Here is a 25611-nt window from a genome sequence, read left to right as displayed (position 1 = left end):
TCACCAAAACAAAGTGAATAAATTACCTCAGCCAGTGTATGTAATCACTAAGTGACCACAGAGGTTATTCAATGTATAAGCCCAGATGACTCCCATGCAAAACCAATAATGAAAATGTAACAGCCAAAGGGAAAAAGCGTTTAACTAGCAAAAGTTGCTGGAAGGGCTGACAACTTGGTAGAGTGGGAAAGAGACAAGTTCCATGGCTTGGCTGTGGAGACAACGAAGAGGATGAGTGTTAATGAAATGGACAGACAAGATGCCAAGGTGAAAGACTCAAATTGTTGCAAAGGGATGCGAAGCTCAAAAAAAATATTAAAACAAAAAAAACAAAAAAAACCAAAAAATATAAAACTGCAGAGCTTTAAGCAGTGCTCTCAGCCCTGTATAACTCTGGTATATGTAATGCCCAGTGAGCTACAAGCAAGGCAGGAGCTCAGAATAATCACCTTTTCACTTTCCCTTTGGCTTTACTGACAGGAAAAATTACAGGCAGTTATTTAGGCAGTGTTTTAGTTATCCCATGATATAATTCTAATGGAGGCACACCCCTGGTTTTTACCACAGAATAGGTAAAATAAGCTGCAAAATAAAACTCAGCTTTAATCTGTTTTCTCTCCCTCATGACATAAATGATACAGATGCCTTGTCCTCATTGCAGCAACACAACACAATTGCCAGTGGAGAAAACCAGACCCATGAAAGACAAGAAAACATTTTTCTATAAGGACCACCATATATTTGATGGCAGTTCTCAGTGTGTAGCTTTGGAATAAGGTTCCTGCCAACTATGGTGAAAAAGGATACTACTGGGGAGGCAAAAGGAACCCTGCTTGCTCCTTCCTGCCACTGAAATGTATTTTTTTTTATCTACTGCACATCATCACCTCACATCTGTGAAGGAATGAAATCTTCACAACACACACAGTAAATAATAACACAGTAACAGGTAGAACACAACACAATTTGCAGATAGGAGTCTGCAAAAAGTGGCAAAAGGACATGCCTGACTTTAGTCTGAGTCCTGGTGAGGATGCACTGAAGCAAGTATTCACCAACATTCCCACAGGGGAATCAATTTACTGTCTTGCCCTGTGCCAGGAACCTAGTAACTGCTATTGTCATAATTTATATATTATATATATATAAATGAGAAAATGCAAGTGGACTCTAAAAATGTAAAAAAAAATAAAAAATAAAACTCTCTGTATCTGAAATATGAAAGCCTGAGGCCAAAGCCAGCAGGCCCTCACACAGTTAAAGCTTCCAGCTTCAGTGAATCTGACTGCAAAATCTGCTTTCTCACATAAATACTATACTGTCTTCTACAAGAGCCATGCATACATGCAAAGAAAGTCCCCTGGTAAATTATTGAGACTGGAACACAACCTATTCAAAGGGTTATAATTCTTCTGTTGGGAACGTTAAGCCAAGGATCTGTGTGCTAAAATATCATCCTGAAACCCCCTGTTAGATATAAGGAATGCCAAGTGGCTGCCAGCGCTGCAAGATTCCCCAGAGGAGGGTGAAAGCACCCTGGCAGATTATTTGGGTTGGCTTTCTGCAGCACTGAGTGTTTTCAAATGCCAAGCACTGGCCTGGCTGTATCGAAACAGCATTTCTTAAATTACCCAAGGGCCAAAGAGGAACTCAGGTGGCCAGACACTGCTCTTAGCAATGCACTCAGGGAGATCTGTGCTTCCCCAAAAGGCAAATACCCTCTTCTGGAGCTGCAATTACATGCCCAGAAAAAGGGTAGTTTTGAGCCTATCATATCTAGTATCACTTTCTAGAAATAAGAACAATAAAGCTAAGTTACAGTGATATGACCAGAAAGCCCCACTCCCACGTGCACAGCAATAAAACAGAAGGGAAAACATTCATTAAAATAGGGTTGTGGAAATCAGAAGAGGTCAGGTAAAAAGAAGAGTATGCACAAAATGCAAAGAAGGATGACAAGACAGACAACGTAGAAGTCCTTCTATTTAAAAATTCCTTTTGTAAATCCAAATGTTTCTTACATATCTCCTGAAGGGTCAGCCAAGGAACTCCAGTGCAATAAAATGATTCTATTAAAGGCATGTAGAGATGCTGCCATCACACAGCAAGCAAGAGAGAGTGCAGTAAAACCCGATGACAAAGCCATGCTTTGAAATATTTTTTACACAATGCTGTAAACTCTTTCTAATGTTGTTTGAAAATCAGCTGTTCAAGTCACCTTCAGCTCTGGGTATTTCCAGTGTGAGAGGTGACCTGGCAGTGCACAACCAGGCTGCCATTTACCACAGGAGCCTCCTGCACAAGTTCCCCTCCTTTGTTTTGGTTTTCTGCTGCTGCTGCTATTTAACTGCCCTCAATTCTAGCAATGTGCTGCCAGGGCACTGCTGTCAAACACAGCAGAATATGAAAGGTATTCTACCAAAGTGGTGCTGACTGCCCGTGATCAAAGTCAAAATGCCAGTGCTCCAACTCAAAAGGGCATGCACGTGGATATCACCCCCCAAAAAAAATTCTCCTCTTCCAAACAGTATTATTGATTCTGTCATGCTGTATATCGTGGGAAGAAGGACTTTCATCATTTCCAAGTAGCTTGTAATATCTTGGAATCTTCCAGAGCTGCTTTAAGTTATAGCAAACCCAAAATACAGCGAGCAGCAGTTTTGGCTGCGGATACAAAACCCCTCCAAACTGGGACATTGCACTCTTTGTATGAGGTGCCACCACCACCTCCTCAGCACTCCCAGAGAGCTCTTGCTGTGCAATGACAGAACCTTTTCCCCAAGGTAACGCAGAAATACAGCAAAGTCTCTAAATTTGTCTTAATTAACAGAATTATACTGAGGCTAGAAACAGCACATCACATGAGGACAAGTGAAGTAAGGGTGGGGGGAGATTTTCGAGTGCCCTAATTCAATTAGGAGGCAGTGAGTGACACTTGGACAGGAGAGGTTAATTGGGGTCACCAAAACGCAGTAATTCCTTACCTAACCAGTCATTAAACTTCTTGACCTCTGAGGGCAGTCCCAGCTCGGTGAAATCGCCCGTGTGAAGAAGGATGTCCCCATAAGGCATCTGGATGCCATCTGTTCTGGAGTGCGTGTCTGAGACGCAGACAAAGCGCGTGTGGCCCGCTGGTTTTGGAGTGTCATATGGGATAGGGTCGACCCTAAAGCAGACACAAAGATCTCGTAACAGTCACAAGGTTAAAACCCTCACATCCATTATTTCACATATATCAGCACACATCTCTCTCGACGAAAGCATCCACGCATCCACTGACAGACACCACGCTCTGCAACAACACTGCCAAAAACCCAGCAGGGACCACGCTGCTGCTCAAGAACTTACCTGGTAGGGAAAGGAAGATTAAAATATACACTAGATACAGCCACTTTCTGGTACTAAAGTGTATTTAAACATTGGAAAAAATGGATTTAGGAGGCTTTGGATGTTTTACATCCTGTGCCTTATACACAAACAGGTACATGAAATAACAGGTCTGACAGGTGGGCCAGGAGCAGATCCTCACCTGAGCTTAGCAGCTGATTTTGTTCAAGATTCCAGATTCCAGCACAGAGTATTTGTTTACACACCATAAGGTACATTCAGGAGTGCTTTGGAAGCTGGAAACTGCAGAACCAAGCCTAGTGACAGCTTCCTAAACTCATCCAAAATCCTGAGCTCGTCTTCCCAGAATCTATAAAGCCAGGAACTGATGTGCTATCACACTAAGCTATAAAACATATATTTTTATTATATTTAAATTTATAAATATTTTATTTTTATTTTTATATATATATATTATATACATATATTTATATAATATATATACATATATACTTATATTTGTGTATATATATATACATATACACATATATACATATATATGTATATAATATACATACAAAACTTTTTTTTCCCCCCCTATAGCAAACAATGCTAAAAATTTAGTTCAGTTGGTTATTTGCAAGCTATATTTGGTAATTTGATCTTAACAACTACATGTGACCCATCATGGGAGTCTGGTCATTTGGTTTTTGGTGGCTTTTTTTTTTTTAAGCAGAATAGAGAAAAATATTAGGTAAGATAAATGCTTTATGCATACTTAGTGGTTAGAAGCTCTAATTTGTAACAGAGTCACTTAAATACAAAAGGCAAGCCATTGCCTACTTTGGAATAGAAATGATTTCTCTGCAGAGTTACCATAATTTGATTTGCTCAACACTTGAATAGCACAGCATCTGGATTAGTGCCACAGAAAATCCCATCCCAATTCCACAAAACTTCAGCTTATTCCATTGATGTGCCACTTTGATCATGGTTAGAGCTTAGCTTCAGCTAGAAATTTTGAGGTATTTAGGAGTTATGTCAGAATAATAGTTCACTTACATCTCAAATTATCAGGCTAGTGAAACCAAGCTCCAGCTACTTTAAAGCATCCAAAATAATGCTGTTCTAAGACTTATTTGGATAAACTGGCACAACAGGCATTCAAAAATCAGCGTCTGAAAGTAAAACTAAAATTAAACCGGTTTTATTAGTTTTGCTCTCCACACTGAAAAGAAAAACCAATAGACATCACTGTGAATTTGTTTGTCCTAAATCTCCACACTTATAATGAGATGTATGATCAGTAATAGCAAAAAAAGCACAAACCTTAAGAAAATACTGACTTTTGAAGTATTACTTTTGTTTACTGAACTGTTAAGCTAAATTAGCATTTTTGTACTATACACTGAACAGTGTGAAAACTTCTACCAGTGCCTTGAACTTCAGCTCCCTGCATAGGTGTGAAAGACCATAAACATCCTCCAGGGTGCAAATCAGTTCTCTGCTCTGGGGAGTTTTAGAGTGGTTCCAGAAATCAGACTCCATATGGAATATATCCTGGTCTCCAGGGGAAAACTGTCCCTGTGAATGCACTTACTGACAAGATTCTGAGTCAGAATTTAATTTTGTTAGAATTTTTAAATTATTTACTCTATTTGTTAGACTTTTCACAGCTAAACTATTAGTGGGGGAAGCAGTAGGGGGGAGATATTTGTCAGACTGCGTTTTCCTAGGTACCATAATTAGGCCTTTCCAATCAAGCTGTATTTACCATAAAAGCACCATACCTCATTGACATGGGCCACTGAATTAATTTGCAAAATTCAGGCTCTGCAAGATGATGCTTACTTTAAAAACAGATTCTACTGCCAGCTGGACTGGAGAGAAGAGAATTTGGTAGATAACTCTTTTTGGGGTTTGGTATTGTACCTCCTGTTCCATCCTAAGGACCAGGTACAATTACCTGAGCCGTGCAACTGGTTACCACTGCAGAAACCCATGACAAAACTCCAACAATCAATGGATTTTATTTTTTCTTTCCCTCAGCAAGGGTCTGAAATTAATAATGTTATTATTCCAGAAAAAACTTAATTTACCCATTGAATTTGCACCGGCAAGCTGGGCAGAACTGCAATCAGAAGACACAGTGCTTTTCACCATGGTGTCTTCCTTCCAAAATATGGGAATCCCCCAGTCAACATTTCCCTACTTCCAAGCATGTTTACTCCACACAACACAAAAAAATGAACACCAGCTTTCATCATCACCACATAACTTGATCAGAATATCTCTGCTTGAGCTATGACCAGCACTGCCTGCCCCAGGGAGTCCAATTTTGTTTGTACACAGCAGCTATGCTTTTGCTATTCTCTGCAGTTTGCAGCCAAACAAACCCTGTTCTGCTTGAGGCAACCCCTATTAGAGTATGACACGGAAATCTGGTTTAGGATTTTTCTATTCATGCAATGGCTTACTTACAGAAAATTCTATAATCAAAATTCATTAAGTCCCTGACCCTTCTTCCTCTTCTTTACAAACACTGTGATGTTGCCAAGTAACCTTTTTTCTACATCTTGGCTTTCTTCTCTTATTCAGTAGTGCTTGCCTACTAAGTATTTGAAAGTGAGATACTGAAGGTTATTGTGTTCAGTCCATCAATTTATCTTACTCAAAATAGTCCTTCAATAGAAACTTAATAAAAGTGGTGTTATTGCCAGTCCTAAAGGCTCAAGTTCTCCTTTCATCCACAGCTACAGCATGGCAAACAGCAATATGAGAGTCTCCTCCCCCGCTGCATCCCGGGAGGATTGGGCTCTGAAGGCAATTCACAGCTCCTGGTGACACACCAGCAGGTTCTGGGCTTTGAGCATCACCCCTTCTTCCTGGGCTCTGATCTACTCACAAACCAGCAGGGCTGCACACTGCCATTGCTAAAACCTCTGTGGCAGCCATGTATCTGACCCTTACTGCAGTTCAACAGCAGATAAAATAATTAGTAAATAAATAATAATTATTTATTTTAAAATATTATATGAATATAATATATATAATAATATAAATATATAAATATAAATAAAATATTTTTAAATACAATTAATAAATTAAAATTAATAAATTAAAATAAAAGTAAATAAAATAATTATTTCACCCCTGTCCACCACCACCCCGCTGAATCAGAGCACACACCTAAGAAATTCAACTTATTCTTTACCTTTGCTCCAAACACAGTGCAACCAGCTAAACCTGACACTCTCCATCACCACCAACACTTTATTTTTTTCTGTCTTCTTGACATGGCAGACTGAAACATTTCACAGATTATTTTGACTACTGCGTTTGGAACAGCATGCTCATGGAAAGATGCAGCAAGAGATATTTCAGAATAATTTAAATGTTCATATATTAGGATTAATGCAGTAATCAGGAAATAGAAAACAACATATGTTGCACCTTAGAAAATCAGGCACTTGGCTGTTTTTAAAAAAGTTTATGTAGGACCCAGAATGAAATCCCGTAAGGCAGTTGAGCAATGACTGCTTTGTGAGATCATGACAGTAATGTAAGATCTGTCACATTTAATGCATTTATGACAAGGGTTCAGGAATCAGAAGGGACAATGTAACCTTCATACACTTCTGGAAGAACCTTGTTTATCAGATAAATACTTGGCTTTACTAAACTGCCCTTACCACCAGCAGTTCTCATTTAGAGTCCCACAGGTACGAACCTCCAATTTGCAGTTCCTAATGGAAGGACAGCATTATCCAGGCTCTGATTTGGCTTGCTCAGGTTATCACTCAGCAGCCCCTTCCCCAAACCCACAGCTACCACAGCCCTTCCAAAGCACTGGATCCGTGTCAGCCGGGGGGGAGTGCTGCCCCTCGCCCTACCAGGGCACACAGCAGCCCAGTGCTGCTCCATCCTGGGGTTGTACCCTGTCCTCACCCATCAGACAGCAGATTTCACCGTGATTTAAAATTAATTTAAATTTAAAATGTAAAAGTGAGAGATTAGATAAGCAAACATGAGCAACACAGACGATATCGAGGGGGTTTGAAGAGCGAGGTAGTGGGGGCTGAATTCAGCAGCTCACAAAAGGAGGAGCACCTTGGGCCTTCCACGTGCACAGGGGCAAAGGACTTGATTTAGGATGTCTTGCTATGGAACAGACATTTTAACTGTGTATTTCAGCCCAAGCCTACACCAGTTAGTCATAACGATGTCTTATAAATCAGCAGCATTGGAAAGCTCCTCTGAGACAAGCAGGGCAGTGCAACCCTCCTACAGACACAGCTGCAGGCACAGCCACTCTGGGACCCTGCCTCAAAACAACTCAGAAAATACACAAGCACCATTTTCCTGAAAGGAGTCAATTTTGATTGTAAAGGATAATTCTGCATGGGTGAGTTCAAACGCTGGAAATAAAGGTTTTGGGTTGGGTTAGCCAGCCCCTGGGAATGCCTGTGGTTGGAGAGCCAAACCCCACAGACTGTTCACTGCCCTGCTCTCTCAGGTTTTGAGATATGCAGACTCCAAATCCCTTCTTACAGAGGGATTCCCAAGTAACCAATTCATCCTTGAAGATGGAATAAAAATCTTAAACATGAAGCCAGGAAAAATTTCCAGTCCCCAACATGGAGTAAATCACCCAGATGAATGCAGCACCTATGCTGGACAAAACATTAACAGATGCTGAAAATCCCTCCTCCGGCCCCACTCCCCACAACTCAAATCAGCATTTTTCCTGCTTACAACCCACCACTCTGCAAGCTGCTTCTGCTGGCACTGCTACAGGTGAACAAGTCAGCAGGCAGCTCAGAAAACCACTTTTTTTTAAGAGTCATTTTACTCTTCCCAGGCTCTCCAGATGCACGAATAGTCCCATGACATACGGGCCCATGTCCTTCCTAGACTGTGTCACTTCATCTGCTGGCTTTTCATCTCAGTAATTACCCCACTGGGTATATCTGTGACTGAATTTGTGGGTTTATTTTTTATGACATCTAAATAAGTATTCATTATACATCCATTTAAGCACAGACTTCGAGTCTGCGTGCCACATAAAATCCATGTGTGGTGTTGCACTCACTCTGTGTTTTGGGAGCCACTTGGAGATGTCCTATCTAGCAACTACTCCACATTTAAAATATATCTATACAACTAGCTTTTAAAAATCATCCTACTCCTACCTCCCATGAACAGTCATCATTGTATTTATTCACAGTTTAGCTTCCTCTTGTAAAATTTCATACTTTTCTTGCTACTCTCATTTTCAAAATTTGCAAACAAAATACTTCTTCAAAGAGCCAGTTAGCTTGGTATGTTTATTTCAGGGTTAAAATACAAGTATTTTCTGCAAAAACACTTTTAAAAGCTTGTTTCTTAATGCTGTTAGCTCCCTCTCCTCAGCTAAGACAGTGGAAGACAATTTTTTTGAAATGGAAAAACAAAAGCAATGTATTTTCTATATCTTCAGTTTTTTTATTTCTTTGACTTCATACCTCTGTCTCTACACATGCTCCCTCTGGCATGGAAAATTCAGGAGAAAAAAATGTTTTTTTCTGTGAAAACTGCTTGCTACAGTGCTTAATGTATTTGTTTCTATATCCAAGTCTCACAGCTTTGTTATGCTGTGATATTTGTTACTGCTCTTAGAGCCAGTCCCAAGTCCTGGAACAGGGCAATAATATGAAACTTGTGGCTTAATTTATTTTCTTAACATTTATCAATAAGTCTCTCAGCTGAAGAAAAAAAAGCATTAAATGCACCTGCATGCTTGGCAGCATCCAAAAAATGGAAGGAAAGCAAAAGATGTGTAATTGTTCTTATTTAAAACAAACAAACCAACCAAACCTCAAGACTATTAGGTCAACTTCCTAATTCTCAACCGGGTTTTTAGGACCACAGACGAGAAGGACTACATCAAACTGCAAGTGTATCTACATTTTGAAACAAAATATTGAATATCCCAATTTACAAATCTTCAAAACATGAACACAAATGCAATGTCATTTACATTTCCCCATCAGAAAAACATTTACATGCCCATACACAGAGTTGATTTTGTGATACAGCACATGCTGAAGACACAAAGCCAAATACTAATTTTCTCTCAATAAACAAAATTAATGCCAAAATCTAGTATTGCTTTAGTTGGCCACTGTCAGCCATTAATTGTTTAAATCATACATATTAATGCTTTTGTTAACTTGAGTCTGCCTTCCAGTGTGCTCTAACACCAAGCCAACATCTGGTTTCTTCTATGGCTAAAAACAAAGGGATGCAAATACCTTTCAACACTCTCACTGGTAGATTTTATTTGCACAAGCACACATATCTAAGAACAGACTACCCCAAATAGAAATCCCCATCTCTTCTGGAAACCTCCATCCACATGTGTCACCCACCAAAGCCTTAGAGGATTCTGGAGACTGTAAAACAGAGGTCTGATATTTATTACAGAAATGGCATTAATTGTGTCTTGGTGCAATGTGGAAAAAAAAAAAAAAAAAATTACATTTACAAACCCACAGGAGGATTCAATGCACTGCTCAGCAGCTTACTGCTAACGCTTCCAACAATTATAGCTGCAGGGAAATGATGGATCTTTTTATTACAGGTTCTGGAGCTGTTTTACTTCCAGTGAGATTTATGAGATTAAACAGAAAAGACCTATATTATCCACTGTCATCATTGGGGCAAATTTAAGAAAACTCTCCTTTATAACGAATTTATAATAATGTATCTTCTCAGCTCGATTTAAACCCTTACTAATTAAGAGTCCAAACTCTGTTAATCCCAGATTCTGGTCAGTAATAGAACCAGAAAGAGCTAAAATCCAGATTTTCCATGGTGTTCTTTGAGGAGCAAATAGTCAGCTGGCCTTTTCTGAAGTACCTAACCTCTGCCTTTGATACTAATGGAAATTCAGAAACTGAATTGCTTGAGCATTTTTGAAAATCCTATTAATCATCCCTTTGCAGAAAAAAATTTCTTTGAAGTCAACAAAATACCTTCTAAAATTTAGCTATCAGTGGCTTTCCAAAGGTTAGAGAAGTAAAACAGAAATGAAAAGAAGCTTCAATACGAATTTCAGTATCAGCGTCACTCTAAGACCCAGAAAGGAGTTTCCTTTAAATAAAATAGTAAACCATTCTTATGCTGGTATGGTTTCAATTAAAATTCATTAAGAAGCACTTTTTCCTATTCTTTTACTGCTGTAAATTATGTCTTTCTCCCACCCTGACAGAACTTATCTGCTGGCAAAACTGCACCTACTAGGAGGGTAAGTCAATAAGCTCCCTACACTGAAAGGTTTTTATTTCCCTGTTATAAGCTATCCAAACACCAACCCGTGAAATACACCCAGAAAATACAATCTGGCATCCCAAGTTTAGGTACAATTTTAATTTAAGGAGGTTTGAAAAATACACATTTTGATATATTTAGCAGGAGTGAGGTTAAATTAATGTGTGGCGTCCCTCCAATCATTTCAAATGCAGGAATCCTAAAATGGGCTGGATTTATTTCTAGGACAGAACCACAGAGAAGGCTTTAGCCCTTGTTTCAACAGCAAAACAGTTTTTCCAAAATGCAATAGAGAAAAATGCACCCCAAAACAAGCAGAAGCAGAACTCCAGGCCAGATTACATTTAATTGGTTTTGCTCTAACTTGACATGCCATCCTCCTCAGAAATTAGGACAATTCTGATCAGAGGGACAAAGACCACAAGCTTCTGTCAAAACAGAATTTTGTAAGCATGTACTGCAGCATATGTTCCATTTCTGATGCCCATTTATATTAAGAATCAAATCTGGAATGTCATAAAATGTACAGAATACATAAGCATAATTCATTATATTTTCTTGGAGATGATAAATTCAGCAAATAGACAATAACTCTTAAGTAATAGGGAAACTGGGAAAGTGGACCTGAAGTTGCATAAAATTTTGAGAACTCATTCTCTTTGCAATTTGCTATTAAATCTAAAATCTACCTTCATGTTTCAGAAACAAATAATGTTAAGATACCCAGAGGATCAAGCCCAGAGTGTTTGCAAAGATCTGCTTGAGGCTGGTACTGATTCTTCTCCCCCCAATACATATTTGGTGCAAGGTATAGCAGCTACCTGAAATTTTGCTGCCTTTCAGCTCAAGAAATACAAATGCTCTTTTTTAAGTATCCAGTGCAAGTCAGAAACTCTGCCCTCAGCCTTCTCAGTCATTTTGCCTCCTGACCTGCAGGTATCACCCTCTCCAAGGGATGAGATGCAATTCAATCTCCATGCAAGCAAAGGGCTAGCCCTCTCCTAAACACACTGCTAATCACCAGCCTCTCTGCTGCTCTCCCTCATGGTTTCACTTCCACAGGGCTGATGGAACTGAGTCAAAAAAAGCCTGTTCAAAGGAGAGGCAATTCATGCTGGGCAAACACCACCAGTTCCCATTTTTGAGTCAGTAAAGGCACAGAATGCCATCAGCATGCCTGGGAAATTGTCACTGATGTTAGTGGGAGCTCGGCGAACAAACAGACTGGAACATATAACTCAAAAAGAAATTTCCTAGCAGCCATGCAGCATGACATACTACTTGAAAGAAGTAAATTGGCAGGCATCATATGTTATCTGCAATATGAATTTGTGTATGTGAGCCAGTACAAAGATCTGTCTCTGTTAGGATGGGCATTGTCTCCTGCATCTGAGCTCGAACAAACTTCTCCAAGGTATTGGTCATAAAATGCTTCCCATCAAACCACGAGCATCTAACACTGTGCTCCTACAAAATAAAACCCTTCAGAATAACCCTGCTGTCTTAAAAGGTCCTCTACCACTCAGCCTCATGTATATGAAGTATTTCAGCTCTTGTCAGAGGTTTCTTTTCATTTGTCTACCTCCTAAGGTTTAAGAAGCTTTCTACAGTGAAGATGATAATATTCAGACACCATTTAGCTCTCCACCTAAAGTCCTAGTGTATAATAGGAATACAGAGGGGATTATTGACTGCCTTCTACCAACACCAAAATACAGGTGTTGTAGCATCCAGGTTAACAAAAAGCTCAGTACACCACATTCAAATGGTTAATTGGAATTAGGTATGCTTTCACGCTCTGTAGTCACACAGCTGGCCTAATATTTGTGTACTCCTAGAAATTCCATTGGAAAAGAACTTGACGCCAGTTGTCTTAAGCTCAACTTGAACTTTAGATCTAGACTAGTGAGAGACGTGAATCAGTCCCAGGGTGTACAGAAAAATATATACTTGTATCATTTTCTTTGTTGCAGAGGGGGAAACAAAAAAACCCCAACAAAACAAAACCAAACCAGAAAAAAAACCCACCTAATTTCCAAAAAAACAAATTTCTGCTCTTAAGATATGCTTTTAACCTCTCACAGAAACTTTGCTGGAGACACAGAGACAACTTTGGGCTTAAAATTCTGCTGGAGAGAATTTAGCACTTTAATCTTTCTATCCCTTATCTTTCCAGTGCAATTGTCTTCATTACAGCTAACACACATCTAACATGAAATCCAGTCCCAGACAGAGCTGGATTCAATCAACAAAACCCTGCAATTCCTTGGTGGCTGGGCTGGAGGGGGCTGCAGGAGGCTGGACCATAGATACTGTAAGAAGGTTCTTTTATTTGTAAAACACTGTGCCAAATAAATTCCCAGCTAAAAAGATTCTACCAGATAGCTCTCTCCGCCTTTTCTCCCTCCAGTATTAAATAACTTATGACAAGAAAACCTCAGGTCAAATAGTATACATTCCACAATATTCCAAGATACAAACATTAGTTCAAGTGAGAAAAAGCTTGGGAGATAAAGCTGTAGCAGGTGGGGCAGAAAAAAATCTGTCTTCACTAGCAGAAAGCTGCAGGAAGGCGACTCCAGCTGGAGATACTCCTTGGAAATGCACAATTCATTCTCATTTCTTTTCTCCCCTTTTTATTTTTTCTCAAATCTCACATATTATTGGTGTTCTCATTCATTTTCCATGAGTACTTTCTTATGGCAGAGGCTGCTGAACTCAGGACCACCATCTTCTTATAAAAAATACAAAATATCTCACGGATAAAAACCAACACTGACTATTTTAATTGCACCATCACTTTAACTTGACTGTGGCATTTATTTGTCACACATCAGGTTTATAAAATATTACGAGAAGCAGAGCTGCATATAGGATCAGGAGGTTTTATCAATAATGGAGTTAATAGGCAGAGTGTTTGTGGGCAACCACAGTGTTACAGGTTATCTAAGAACATTTGTGATTTGCTTATACTTCTATAATAAAAATTAATGACTTAAAAGTCCTCAGTGGGAGTATCTAGGACATTCATATTTATCAGAACTGTTACTGGCCTCTGCAGTAAGCAATTATTCTTATTGCATTAAACTGTTTATTTCCGAAGATGTATCCCCAAAAATCAAATAAATCCAAAAATGAATTATAGTCAAGATAGAAATTTACCTCAGGGATACTTTTAGACAACTCAATTTAAAAACACATTTACTTTTGCCTCTGTGCCAGCAACAAAGGCAGGGGAGAAGGGAAGAACAACAGAATCATTTTGCTTTCAGTGTTTTCTACAAGACAATTCCAAAGCCAAATGAGCTGAAACATCTCAATATACAGCTTATATCTGTGAATGGTAGTAAGACACCGCTACCTATGACTTGGAGATTGCTCCTAATTGTACAGACCTGCTGAATAATGCTTAAAATTCAACAGAATATCGTTTTCAATACTGCCCTTGAAAGCTCTGAAAACTCACTGCTTCCAAAGCCGTATGTTGCGCGCTACCGAAATTTTAGTTGGCACGACAGATGTGGGAGCACACTGCAGAAAGTAATTTCTGCGTCAAGTACAAAAGGCAAATAGTTGCAGTTTGAAATTTAGAGAAAGAACATCACAATGAGAAGCCCTGGGAAGGAGGAAAACAAGCTGCACCACATAACATTTTACGATACAAAATGAGATGTGGGCAATGTAATTTCACTTACGTGATTCATTTTATAAGCAATGCAAATGCAATCTCACTGATTATGCTCCAAAACAAAAGAGGGAATTTCATTACTTCAGCCAGTGCAATTAGACATGCAGAAATCACAAAACATCCTATCTGCAGCAGAACAAATAGAAACCATCATTTCACATTTAGATGGGAATAACCAAGGTGGGTGAAATGCATTGGTTGTGGTGGGTGCTGGGAAGGCATAAACTGAATTGTGCAGCCTTTAATGGTGCACAGACACACACACAAACTCCACCAAATCTGTCATAAATCAGCAAAAGATACCTCAGAACTCACATGACATGATGTAAAAAAAGCCCCAAACAACAACAAAACTAACAAAAAAAACCCCAAACCGGTGTCTTCCCTTCCACCCCCAACAAAACAAAACATCACCAAAAACACCACCCCAAAACTGCACGCCTATTTTTTATACAAGAGTGTTTTTCAGCTTTTATTAATCTTCTGGTTTCTCAAAGCTTGAAAACAGGAGGTTAGTCTGAAGTAAGTCAGGCAGTGTGAAGGAAGAGTACCATTGCTCTCCCTAAATGGCTCCCCAAGGAATCTATTTATTAGGCACAGGCCTGTTTTCTGATTTAGCTTAAGCACTTTTCCTAGAGAATATGACTGTCCACACCAAGAGGAATTTTCAAGTAACAGCTGCAGAACAGCCTTTTTCTGTAGGAACCACCTTGAATCAGTTCCCCTGTATGGATACACAGCATTGATTTTCATCTTCATACTCCTCTTGGTACTTAAAAGGATAAGAAAGGATAAGAAAGGATAAGAAAATTCAGTGTTTTTAGCTTCCTGAAAATTATCAATAAAGCCAAAACTGAAAAAAACCAAAATACATAAATAGATGGAATATCAGGGCACTCAGCTATACTAATTTGGGTGTGTTGCTTTTAGTTTAACAATCAAAACCACTTCTGCTTTGACTAAGAATACATGTAAAATTGCACCCACCTACCCATCCACAGTCATATTTCTCAGCATGTAAATGAAATCCTAATTCTTTTGCCTTTATCCATTAAGGAGAAGGAAAAGACACCTTGCAGGGACAGACTACAACAGAATTCCACAGCTCTGCAAGGCTATGGGGAAGTTCAAAGGAAAAAAGAAGAAATGTTTCAATGAGTTTGCAGCAACCAATCACTACTGAACATTTTATTAACAAAATAATTTTAATTTAAAATTTAAAAATCAATTAAAATTTAAATTAAAAATTTAATAATTTTTAATTAATAGAAACTATTAGGGTAGTTTTTAAGGAAACAAGCTAATTCATTAAGTTGTTTAAGGAGACAAAAAAGAAAAAAAAAAAACACTTCAAAAAACATGCAATTGCTAAAGCCTGGGAACAGCTGTCTTAACTGTTTCTTTCTTTACATCTGGATCCACTGGGCTGCTATTTTTCTTTACATTTCTGCATTCTGGCATTGCCAGGGAAATTTCCAGTTGCACAGCACCAAGGCTGCTTGTGCTGGTGCTCACTGCAGTCAATAAAGTCAAAGTTCACAGTGACCATAATAGGACAGGAATGTGAGCTAAGTGAAACTACTCTGTTCACATCAATACTGTTACAGTCACCTATATTATACAAAATTAGCAGTCAAGATTCTCAGTTCTTTGACTGAAGTGACTAATTTCCTGCAACCTTTCTCCTCCTTCCTCCCTCCAAACGTTTTTGGCAATCAAGAACAGACTTAGAGACTGTTTCATAATGAATGCAGCCCTTAAGGGCGAAACCAGCAAGATACTCCAGTCTGTTCCAGAAATCCCTTCTGCAATTCATTATTCCATCTAGTTCTACTCTACTGGTTTACTCCAGCCTATGAAATCTTGACCTCCTTCATCTTCTTCATTTTGTGAACACTTGAGACTAACCATCCTCCTTAAAGGCCAAAACCATGTCTTTCTAGAACTAAAACACTCTGGTCTATCTACTTTCTGGAAAATCAACTGCTCTAAATCTTTCCTCAAGAAGGGCTTTGCCTGCATGTTGCTGTAGAAAATGGATGGTGACATGCTCAGAGGCTTTCCACCAGTGACTACGTTTGCCTCAGAAACCATCTCCACCACTTGCTTTTTTCCATTGCTATTACCTACAGTAACAAGAATCTATTCCCCTCCTTGTCAAGCAACATGATAGATCTTTTAAATAATGATCACCTTCAACTGATGAAGAGAATTCCATGCAGTTCCAAAAAGCTGTGCTCATCTCGCCCACACAAATGACATTTTCTTGTCTGAAACATCACGATCTCCCCAAAGACCATTTCTCACCAAAGTAATACTTTGCTGTTACTATGACTTGATAGCTGCATACCCTTTAGAGTGTCACCACGAGAGCAGCAAATACAACTCAGCTTCACAAGCACAGCTGCAGATTTTTTTGCAGAACAGCAAAATCACTTAGATTGCTGGCATTGACCGTGCCACGATGCCTGTCCTTGCAAGCCGTGCTCTGCACACACCCCCAACAAACATGATCCAGTAAATTGCTCTGCCCTTGACCTTTGCTAAGTAACCAGGCCCAGAGAATAGCCTGAATTACAGACCTGCCTTTGAACTGTGTCTCAGTTTGAGGCAGCCTGCCAGGTGTATGCACCACCAGCCCTAAGACATCAGCAAGCAGAGCAGGGGTTTGCCTTGCTGTGCTCAGCTCAGGCAATCTGGAGGGAATGTAACCTCGCAGGAATTGAACAAGGTCTCTGATTCCTGGCATGTGCCACTCACTTTTTCAGTTCCCAGCCTGATGGCAAAAATCAAAGTCAAAGCGTGATGGGAACATGTGGAGGGCCAAGTGCAGTGTGGAACAGAGGGAATTCAGCCCTGGGATGTTATGTACAACCTACCACCGGTTTAAGAGGTGTCAGCACCGCATCTGAGGCTAATACAATGTACAGCCACTTTTTCAGTTTGAAGCAAGCATGGGAAGTGCTGCTGCACTCATAAACTATGCTGTCACTTTTCACACTGCTAAGCAAACAGACTAAAGTGTTAACCACAAAGACCTGTTGTGTCCTGGATTTTCCCTGATCATTCTCAGCATGTTATTCTCTCCTTTATGAGTGTCTCACCAAGCTCTGACTCAAGGGAGATAATGTATCAGGAAGCCTATCAAGGCAGCTGCCTTTACCATCCATTCCATTCACAGATCTGGTAAAGGCCACTATTCCTTCTCCCTCTCCCACTAACCCAGAACCTACATCTGGAGCCTACAGACAGGTGGCTGATCACATCCTCCCACCCACCCATTTCCAGGCATGTGCTCAGCCAAACCTCCTCCCAGCCCCATTCACAGAGCAGCTGCTCCAGCCACTGCCTGGAGCCAGCACTGTGAGCCCAGAAAGGAGGATTCACACAACATCCACACAGACCTGGGCCTAGACCCCTGTTCTGCATTTCACCTGCTCCCTCCAAGGCTGTGGCTGACTTGGAGTGGTCCTGGAAGCTGTGTGGGCCCTCCACAAGTGGATCCAGCTCATCAGACGGGCAGCTGAGTCTGAGCACAAGTGAAGCAGCAACAGGAGCACCAGGGCACGGTCGCTTCCTTTCTGCAGAAGCCACAGACTGGATCAACACAGCCATATCCCAAGTGTTAACTGAGGTAGTTTTTCTCCTATTAAGGCAAAAATAAGAACCTCCTTGGTTTAACGAGAGTTTTCTCTATCTGCAGACACAGTTTGATCTGCAAGTTTGACTTCCAGATGACTCCTTCTGTTAGAGATGGTATTAGGCTTGGATGGGAAACAGCCTTCTAAACAGGCAAATTAAAAGCAAACAAAACGAATGAAGGAAGAAAAAAAGGTAAAGCAAATATTTTTAATATATTGACATAATAAGAGCCCTGGCTGCAGTGTCTTAATTGAGCTAAGGGGCTGTATTTCACAACCTTCTTCACACCTTCCAGTCACAGTATCTTATCTAACCATCCATGCTATTTTGTTACTTTATTTATTTTTTTTTTATATCTTCCTTGAACAAAACTGTATCCTTACATGTTCTCACGTAGTTACTTTAACAGTAAAAGCACCAGGTGACCATGCTATACACAAAAAAACCAAATTATTCACTGCCTGGTTTCACAGCCTCTGCTTTTCCTTTGTTTTCCTACAACCACTTCATTTTTTCCTGAGGGACACGCTGACATGAATGCCACATTAACTGCCAACCCCATGAGAAGAACATTTCAATCACCCTTTATACCCAAGAATCAGAATCCTGAAGTCCTCTGGCCAGGCTGTTTGATGCCCTTGCAGTAACCCTGCAGCGTGGCTATCACTGCCACTTCTTATCTTATCGCCTGTTCAAACACTGTCTGCCATGGGCAGACAAGGAGCCAGACCTAAACAATGATGTTAAATGAAGGCTTCCTCCCAACACAGTCTTGAACTTCTGATGGAACTGATCGCTCCTCAGCAAGATAAAAACCCTGTTGGGGGTTTAAAGGCTTTTAAGATCCAAGTTGAGAGAATGAAAATAGGAAGCGGACTTCCAAAAATCAACAAAGCTCTCGCTGCATGCAAACATTAAAAAAAAAAAAAAAAAAAAAAAAAAAAATTAAAAATTTAAAAAAAATAAAAAAAATTAAAGGAGGCTTTTTAGGTCATTAGGATTTAAAACACAGGCAACATTTCCAAAGCAAAGGATCTGGTATTTTTTAATTCCATTAAAATTCAGACAACTCTGCACTAGAATTTGATGCTTGTTAGAGAAAATAAGTTTTTCAATGTTTTAATAAGAGTTTAAAATCCAATAAACATGAAACAAAACAAAAAACCTAAACCTAGGAAGCAGCAAGACTTTTGCCTCCATCCATTTCCTCCACCAGGCTACTTCCTATCAAGACTTTATGTTTTACCATCACAACCTGTGTCATCCTTAGGCAGATCTGTTAACATGATCAACATTAGAAGGACACCAGCGACACTGAAGTGCACATTTGGCCTCTGCTCAGCCCCTTCTTCCAGAGAGCCTCAGGGAGAAGTTCTAAACTGAGATTTAAGGTTTTCAGGGGTGGAAGACATCAGATCCTGTCCAAGGCCCCATTCATTCCACCCACAGTGGGACCATGCCCACAGCTCCACCAAAGTCTCAGCACAGGCAAGCTCCTGAGTCCCTGTGGGACACTCCCAGGCCTTGGGGAAAGTATCTTCTTCTAGATTTTATAGATTATAGATTTATATTGATTTCTTCATCCTGGAGACAAGTTTTTCACTTTCTATGCTAATTAGTTACCATGCACAGTCTGTTCTTGCAGACCTTTCTGGAAAAGGGCTGGAGGACTTTGGGGGTGTTCAGTGGTCTTGTTCCTGGAAGCTGTGTTCCTACAGTCCATGCCCATTCTGAATCTCATTTGTGTTGTGCTTATCTCCAGGAACTAGAACAAGGATATTTGTCCCAGAAAAGTGCTGCCTACCTGCACACAGCCCCGTTCTGCAGCCACACATCGTTCCTTCTCACAATGCATTACTGCCAGCAGTCCTTGGCTGTCATTTCCAACAGCCCTTGGTTGGCTCCACAGCCATCTGACTGTGGCTGCTCGAGACAGACACACTGGTCCTTCTGGGCTTCTACAGACACTGCCCCACAGTGCAGAACGGGGTGGTACTTCTGCATTCCTGCACCAACCTGTGCCTTGCATCATCACCAGGGCACAGCTCAACACTCTTCACGCTTCAAAAGCGCTGCTCTGGCCCTGCACAAACTCAAATTCTCACTGATCCCCCCCCACAGGTGCCACTCAGGCCCTTCATGATGTAGAAATTGTCTCATTCTTGTAACCTTGAACAATGTTGGGGGATTCTTCACGCCTCTTTGGGAAATCACACAAAAGTCTCACGTGGGTTCATTCGAGCCTTGCACTTCACCTACACAGTGAACTCTAAACCATCTGACACCACATCTGACAGCCCTTTCAGAGCTGTGTCTCGTGAAGCACCTTTGCAAACAAACTGCTCTTGGCCACACATTAAACACAGGGCCATTTCCAATCTGTACAGATCAATAACCTCACCTTTGGGCAACACCAGAACCACCTTTAAACCAACCTCTGCAGCTCCCAGGCCCCTCTTGCTGTGCCCAGCTCCTGCTTCAGGCTGTTGTGCCAGTACAACTGTGCAGGGACAGATGGTGAGCGGGGCTGGAGAGCTGAACTGGGCATCAAACTCCAGGGATTACTCCGAATTCCCACTTAAACTGTGCGTACACTACAGCCATGCGGGGCAAAGCGGCGAGGGCTACCCCAGCTGGCAGCAGCACCACCCCCAGACATGCAGAACAACATAAAACCACTGCTTCACACTCCTCTTGGCATCAGGAATTCAACAACTGTGGCTTGGACCAGCCACAAGCTGCGCTGGATGTTATAACAGAGCTCAGTTTGAGCAGCCTAAAGCAGCCCCAAGTTTCAGGTCTTTGTGAAAGCGCTGTGAAAATCAGATTGCTGGCCCAGTCAGCAGTTTAATATCACATCTGAAGGTGGTGGCAAGCCTTGACTAGGTGTGATAATGAAAGCTTTCTTTCATCAGTGATTAAGCCGTACAAAAAAGGCAAAAATATCGCAGGACCAGAAAAATTTAAATATTTTATCCTTTTTAGCAATATAGTTCAGTTCAGGAGAATATTCCATGGCACCTTACTGTTTCTGCAAGGTCAGTGAAAGCAATGTCAAAAACGTTGATCCCATAGAAGCTTGCCACAAAACTTCCATGCACAGGGGCTGAATTTCACAATTTCAAAACACTTTGCAAGCAACAGCTACAAACTGGCCTTTCAGATGTATATGATGGGGCACGTGGCCCAGTGAAAGCACACAGTATTGAAGTTCTACCCTCCTCATCATTTTCAGTTCACATCAGTGCAGAGCAGCAGCACTGAAAGCTCCTTCAAGTTTTATTCCAAGAGGGTGGGGATCAGCCACCTTCTCACCAAGTGCAGGAAGCAGAAGAAGGAGAAAGCAGCAAGTAAAGCTGTCAATACAGGGAATTGTCTGTGTGCCATTCCTCTATAAAAACACAGGCAGTGCAGAACCTTAAAAGTCTTTTGCACACACTGTGTCACTACTAACAGCTAATACAAAAAAAATTTCAAGTCAAATACCATATTAGCCAAAGCCACAACAATAAATAGCAAAGTTGCCATGCCTGGCATAAAAATGAAACCCTAATGAAACCTAGTGCAGTTTGTTGATGCCATGTGCAGTCTAGGCTACATGCATAATGTAACAGTGCAACTGCTAACAGCAGGCTCACAGAAGATAATTTACACTTGTTTTTATGGACATGAGGAACTGATCTTTGAAGTTGTCCCTAATGAGATTCTGCTTGGCCCCAACAGCATCCTGAGAGAACGTGCTGGTTTTTCTCCCCTGCATCCGGTGCATATTTATGATGTAAAATCCAGACCTATTTAAATTGCACATGTGGACTGGTGTCCTCCCCCCATGCCATTGCCGAGTCAGATTCTCACAGTGGAGGAAACACACGCTAAAACGTCTCAATTGAGCTTCAAGTCTTTTCTGTAATTACCCACACCACCTTTACTAAGTACCAAAAAATACATGGGGGTTAATGAATATGGCTCCTTTTTCCTTCGTGCAGTTGACCTCCTAACTTGATTTGAGCTGCCAGGTCAATTGGCAGCCGTATCACACATTGCAGAAGACATCCAAACTACAGTCCCAAGGCTCCCCAGAGAAAATACAAGTGTGGCTGTGCAGTGGATTTCAAAAAAAACACAGGCAGCAGCATAAGTAAGGCAAAGAGGAAAAGGTTTTTGCTGTGCCCTGTGTAGTCACTGCTTTAAGACTACACTCACCTGTGACAGCCCAGGTTTTACTCTCTCTTCTGTACTTTTCCCAGACAGAGCCACCCATGTACCTGGATTCTTGATTATCACTGCTTCAGGTCGACGTATTCAAGTAAACTAAGTGCAAACCAAGTTCAAGAGACTTTTTCGTGTTCCATTCAAATGTTCCTTCTGCAGCTTTTGGGAAGGTGCTAAAATCAGAAGGCTGGCCACTCCAGCACCTCCCCATGTAGCCAAAACATATTATTACTTCAGTTACACCATTAAAGAATCAACATTTTAACTCTTGAATTCTTTTTATGTTTAGAAAACAGGGGGAAAAAAAATAAATCCATTAATTCTTTGAACATACCTGTCAGCACTGTCTATGCAGTATGAATGCACAGCATGTTGTTTAGGATTAGATGACTCAGAGGACAGATAGCAGGATGCTTGATTTTTCATTTAGAGCTCATTATCTAATAACACGCTAAACAAATAGAAATTCTACCCCACAGACAGCTGTTTGGTGTCTTTAAAAAAAAACAACCAAAAAACCACAAAAATCAACAAAATACAAGAAAGAATTCTGCTTTAATTCCTATAAACAACCTCTTGGTCAGCATGGCCATGATTCTGTGCAAACAACTACAAGGCATTAAGTCTGGAAGTTCAAAATCTAAAAAACCTTTTTGTTAGGAAAATAATGAAACATGAAAGACAGATTCCAACACTGGAAATCTGTCTTTCCAGGGGCAGGAAAGTCTTTAAACACATATGTGCAGGCAGCAAAATTGTAACAAAGTAAATATGGCTGCAGGTGCAAGGTGTGCTAAGAACTACACCTCAACACATCTTATCTCTGTTTCTGGGTATTTGAGATCATTTATATTTATATTTATATTATATATATAAAAATATATATTTATAAATTTATAAATATATTTATATATTTCTCAGCTTCCATTTATTCTGTATTGGTCATCTCCACTACATTCCTCCTGCATTTTATTGTTTAAGTATCTGGACCCAAAGAAAATGGTCTCTTTGTGGACAGATGTACAGAAAATTGCCTGTCTTATTCCAAATCTGCTGCAGGACCCCATTTAATCTGAACTAATGAATAAAAAAAACTCTACCAACTTCCTGGCTATCCAGGTTTCAGTTCATACCTTTTAACTCTTCACTGAATGAGATGATTCACAAGAGGTCTTTCTCATTCTTGAGAATGACATCTTTAAAAGCTTCTGAGGAACACTGACTGAAAACAGTGACTGTGTGAAATGATGGTATGAACAGACTATCAAGGAAGCCAGGTGATCCAAAATTAATTTTCAGCTTCAATTAATACCTCTCTAGACTGGCTGCAAGGATTCTTTTCAGGAAAATATGCTCTGTGACAATGATATCTAAAATGAATGAGTCAGAAGGCAGAACAAAATCCCCCCTAAACACAGACCATTTTAACTCCTTGAGACCAGGAATTTCCTTCCCTATCCTAAGCCAAAGAAAATGAGGTCTCCATTCTGCACACATACATTTTTAACCCAACCTGTCTTCTCCAAGGCGCAGAACTCATGGGTAACCAACAACAAATGAAAACTCCACGCGTTAAAGGTCTGTGTTTTGCTGCCAAGATGATGTGTCAGGTTCTGAGAGGAGCAGCGTGTGTGATCCTTCCATTAAGGCAGCAGCACTCTCAGAAAGCAGCCATGCAGAGTAGCTGAGCAGAACACCACCAAAGGTCACAGCAGAGATAAAAAAAAAGGGGGGGAAAAAAAAATCATATACCACCCCTAGCATTACCATCAGCATTTTAATTCTCAGAGGGTGCTCGAAGCTCCCGCTACAGCATTTGATCTGTGCAGCCTCATTATGCATTTCTGTCTTCAGAACTTTATTACAAACAATTAAAATCACCTCCAAAACACCTAACAATCTGAATCATAACTCTCCCTCAAAAAGCCAAAGAGGGTACATAAGTGGAAACTTTCAAGGCACAGAATAGTATTGAGAACAAAATGAATTCTCCTTGCAAACATGCCTTCCTGTCAAAGCTGCAAACAACCCTATTTAACAGCCAAGATGAGGGAAAATTAAACCAATGTCAAGAGAGATACAATCAAAATGAAACAATTATATATAAAAACTTTTCAAGTAATTCAAAGATTACACCCGGGTTATATACAATTTTTTTTCATATATAATTGTGTCTTTATTTAATTTTGATTTATTCGCTGCTTTCCCCCAAGAGGAAAAGTGAATGCCTGGATGACTTTAAATTTACAAAATAAACACACCACAAAGACAAAATTTCCCTCTTCCTTAATATCTGTCAATTATCATAATCTTATATGTACATTGCTAACAGCGAGGGAAAACAAGTCCTTGAAAGAATGGTTGCTTAAAACTGAGGGAGCCACCTAATCTGGTATTTTTAAGTGGCAGGTCCTGTCCCACTGGAAGCAATAATGATGTCACTAATCACTGCATTTCACAAGTACAGGACAAGGCTTCTATTTATTAAATATGCTGGATGACGTGAAATTTTAATCCTGAACATTATTTTCCCTAAAACTACTCCTTCACCATCCACAGGAAAGCAAATAACCCATTGTTCATGCTCACTGCTGGCCAAAAGTGAATGTGCTTTAAGAAACAAAGAAGCCTGGAGTAATTAAAAAGTAATGACTTTTTTCTTTGTGCTCCCTATATAAAAGGAACAGGAGATACACTGGACTAGCACCTTTTCCTTCCCATAAACTGATGCAATAGCCAAACATTTAGGAGTAATGCGCTGACCTTCATGCTCACACTCACTACACTCAATTCCTTATCCCAGAGAAATTGTAAACGTGGTAAATAGCAAGTTTTTCCTGGCTTACAAATACATCAGATCGAGCTCCTCTATCACACTCCTTCCTTCTTTTCCCTCCCCCATCCTCTCTCCATCTGCTGCCCTCCTGGGAAGGGAGAGCTACACTTAATGGCTCTGTGCTTTTAAGTCTAATGTGCTGGATATAAGTTAATGCCCAGTACAGTAAGTGGAGACTCTGCTGCAAGGAAGCCTCTGGTGCTGGTTTTTTTCCCCCCTCTCAACATCCAGCAGAATCTCTGTAGCCCAAATGTCAGCCAGCACGGGAGGAGAGGGTCTGGGAATATGAAATCCACAACCTGTGACAAAAACAAACCTTGAAAGACACTACAAAGCACAGTAATTTAAATAATCTTTCAGTAAAAACAGGAGACAACTGGGATTTTATTTGTCGCTCCCCTCAACATAATGATTTAAATTTAGAAAATACACCCAGTATAAAATAGGGCATTAAAAAAAAATAAGGGCAAGCATCTCTCTCTCTCAGTGGAGAGTACACAGGTGAACTCTGCTGGCAGCAGAAATAAAATTCACCAGTTATGAAGAGGATGACTGCACTTGGGGATGATGAGCTGACCTGCTCTCCAGCCATCCT

The 25611-nt window shown here is 40.3% G+C and overlaps 1 protein-coding gene across 2 annotated transcripts in view; it reads right to left on the bottom strand.

Annotated features, from left to right (window-relative positions):
• MPPED2 (metallophosphoesterase domain containing 2) overlaps positions 1–25611 on the bottom strand; it is a 101429-nt gene that overhangs the window by 62023 nt on the left and 13795 nt on the right. For both annotated transcript variants that reach the window (XM_058847556.1, XM_058847566.1), the window contains exon 3: positions 2985–3166. In XM_058847556.1, the coding sequence (XP_058703539.1) occupies positions 2985–3166 (182 nt within the window). The remainder of the gene's footprint in view (positions 1–2984; positions 3167–25611) is intronic.

Source organism: Poecile atricapillus, chromosome 1 (assembly GCF_030490865.1).
Source record: "Poecile atricapillus isolate bPoeAtr1 chromosome 1, bPoeAtr1.hap1, whole genome shotgun sequence".
Lineage (NCBI taxonomy): Eukaryota > Metazoa > Chordata > Aves > Passeriformes > Paridae > Poecile > Poecile atricapillus.
This window is presented reverse-complemented; position numbering and strand designations above follow the sequence as displayed.